Source organism: Wasmannia auropunctata, unplaced genomic scaffold, assembly GCF_000956235.1.
Source record: "Wasmannia auropunctata unplaced genomic scaffold, wasmannia.A_1.0 LD335479.1, whole genome shotgun sequence".
NCBI classification, from domain to species: Eukaryota; Metazoa; Arthropoda; class Insecta; order Hymenoptera; family Formicidae; genus Wasmannia; species Wasmannia auropunctata.
In genome coordinates, this window is record NW_012027411.1 from 13,807 (window position 1) to 15,728 (window position 1,922).

At 28.3% G+C, this 1,922-nt stretch overlaps 1 protein-coding gene across 1 annotated transcript in view; it reads right to left on the reverse strand.

The window, feature by feature from the left end:
• LOC105456911 (fatty acyl-CoA reductase 1-like) overlaps positions 1–1,922 on the reverse strand; it is a 17,474-nt gene that overhangs the window by 12,629 nt on the left and 2,923 nt on the right. Inside the window, exons 3-5 of the mRNA XM_011701276.1 lie at positions 1,596–1,844; positions 1,081–1,226; positions 827–889 (exon numbers count right to left, since the gene is read on the reverse strand). Coding sequence (XP_011699578.1) covers positions 827–889; positions 1,081–1,226; positions 1,596–1,844 — 458 coding nt within the window. The remainder of the gene's footprint in view (positions 1–826; positions 890–1,080; positions 1,227–1,595; positions 1,845–1,922) is intronic.

The following is a 1,922-nucleotide window of genomic DNA, read 5'->3' on the forward strand; positions in this document are numbered from 1 at the left end:
GTAGATTTTGGAGCACTGAAAATTATGCTGTCCTCAGAATTTGTCTATATGTCACATTTAAAAAAAACGAGGTTAAATCCTTCTCTCTAAATTTTCTGGAGTGAATTTTCACTCTTTTAGAGCAAATCGCTCCAGAAAATTTAAAGAGTTTAAAGAACGCTTTTTACGCAATTTTTGGAATATCAAAGTAAACAAACCTGATGTGTTATAAACTTTAAAAAATCTTTAATAAAAGCTTAAACATTGTATTCGAGCTCAAGCATTACTACGAAACTGTGTAACTGCAGGTTCATCTGCTGCGATTTTTCAAAAATTGCGAAAAACGCGTTTTTTAATCCCATTTTTCTAAAAAATGTGACGTCATAGACAAAGTCTGAGAGCAGCGTTGTTTTCAGATCCTAAAATCTACGAAAAATCATTCTCCTTTTGCAGAACTTTTGCAGAAAACTTTTAGCATGTCGATCAGTGTAATAAACTTTAATTCCACCTCTTCCCTCCTCCTCCAACTCTGATAACAATTGTCACCTCAACTTGAAACTTCTCTGCAATTAATGTCTCATTGCAGGGTACCATTTGGCACACAGTTTAGTCCCAAAATCGGAAGTCCAAAAAACAAACGATTTTATATTTTAAAGTCACTCTTTACTTAAAATTAAAATCAATCACTCGTTCGTTATTGTAAAACAATATACTAATGTATTAAACAGGCCAAAAATGAGCAATAATGGGTGCAGAACATAATTTTATTTCTTTAATATTTAACAATATTATAAAACATAAATAAAATAAAATAATAATAACAATAAATAAAATAAAGGCTACGTACCGGAGGAAGGTCTTATAATTGCGCAAGGTAAGGAAGATGAATAATCTTGTATTATACTTTCCGCTAGGATTTTTGAAAAAATATATGTGTTGGGTGTATAATCTAAACATCTGTACATAATTTGAAATGCATACAGAATTAAAAATGTGAATATTATTAAAAGCATAACGTAAATAAAGTGAAAAAATTTTAATATAGTTATCTATACATAATTTATAAACGCATAATATATTCAATTTTCGTTTGTAACTTACTTAGCCGTAAAAACGTTTAAAGTATGCTCATCCAATAATTCGGCCATTTCAATCATTTTCCGCCAATCAGCTACTGGTGGATAAACTTTTTCATCTATGAATGATTCATTCACAGGTGCGAATGCTGTACTAACATGCACTAATGCCTTCAACACACATTTAAAAATCATTTATTGAAAAATTAAGCTTTTTAAAAATCTTCTTTAACATAAAAAAGATTTTATAACAACAATAGGTAATAATTTATATTTTATTTTATATTATAGATATTGATTACAATATTTTAATTATGTGCTCACATTCGTCTAAATAAACTTATTCTGTTTACTGTCATAAGATTAAAAGATACATAATTATTATTTAGAATAAAATTTGTGATTAAAATAGTGAGTTCTTTATGTGAAATATTACTACAATTAAGTATATACAACGTGAGATATACCGTGGTAAAACCGTGGTAAAACGTGAGACATAATAAACTATATATAAATGCATAATTTCCTTTATCGACTTACTATTAAATTCTTCATACTTTGCGCTAAAATGCAAATGTCTCTCGTTGATCTAGTATTGGTAAGTATGGCATATTTTAAAGTATTATTAAATTTTACATCTCCCGCTATGTGTATTATTATAGTTGTTCTTTCAATCAGCATTTGTCTGTCTGCAGCCGATATACCTAATTCCTTCTCACTGCCATCGCCAGAAATTGGAACTAATTTCTTAAAATTTGAAGGTTGCTCTTCATTCAATTTTTCAAATAACTAAAATAGAAAAAACAATAATAAGTGAAATCAACTGATATGTGAATTTACAACTAATAATAAGATAAACCTATTTGA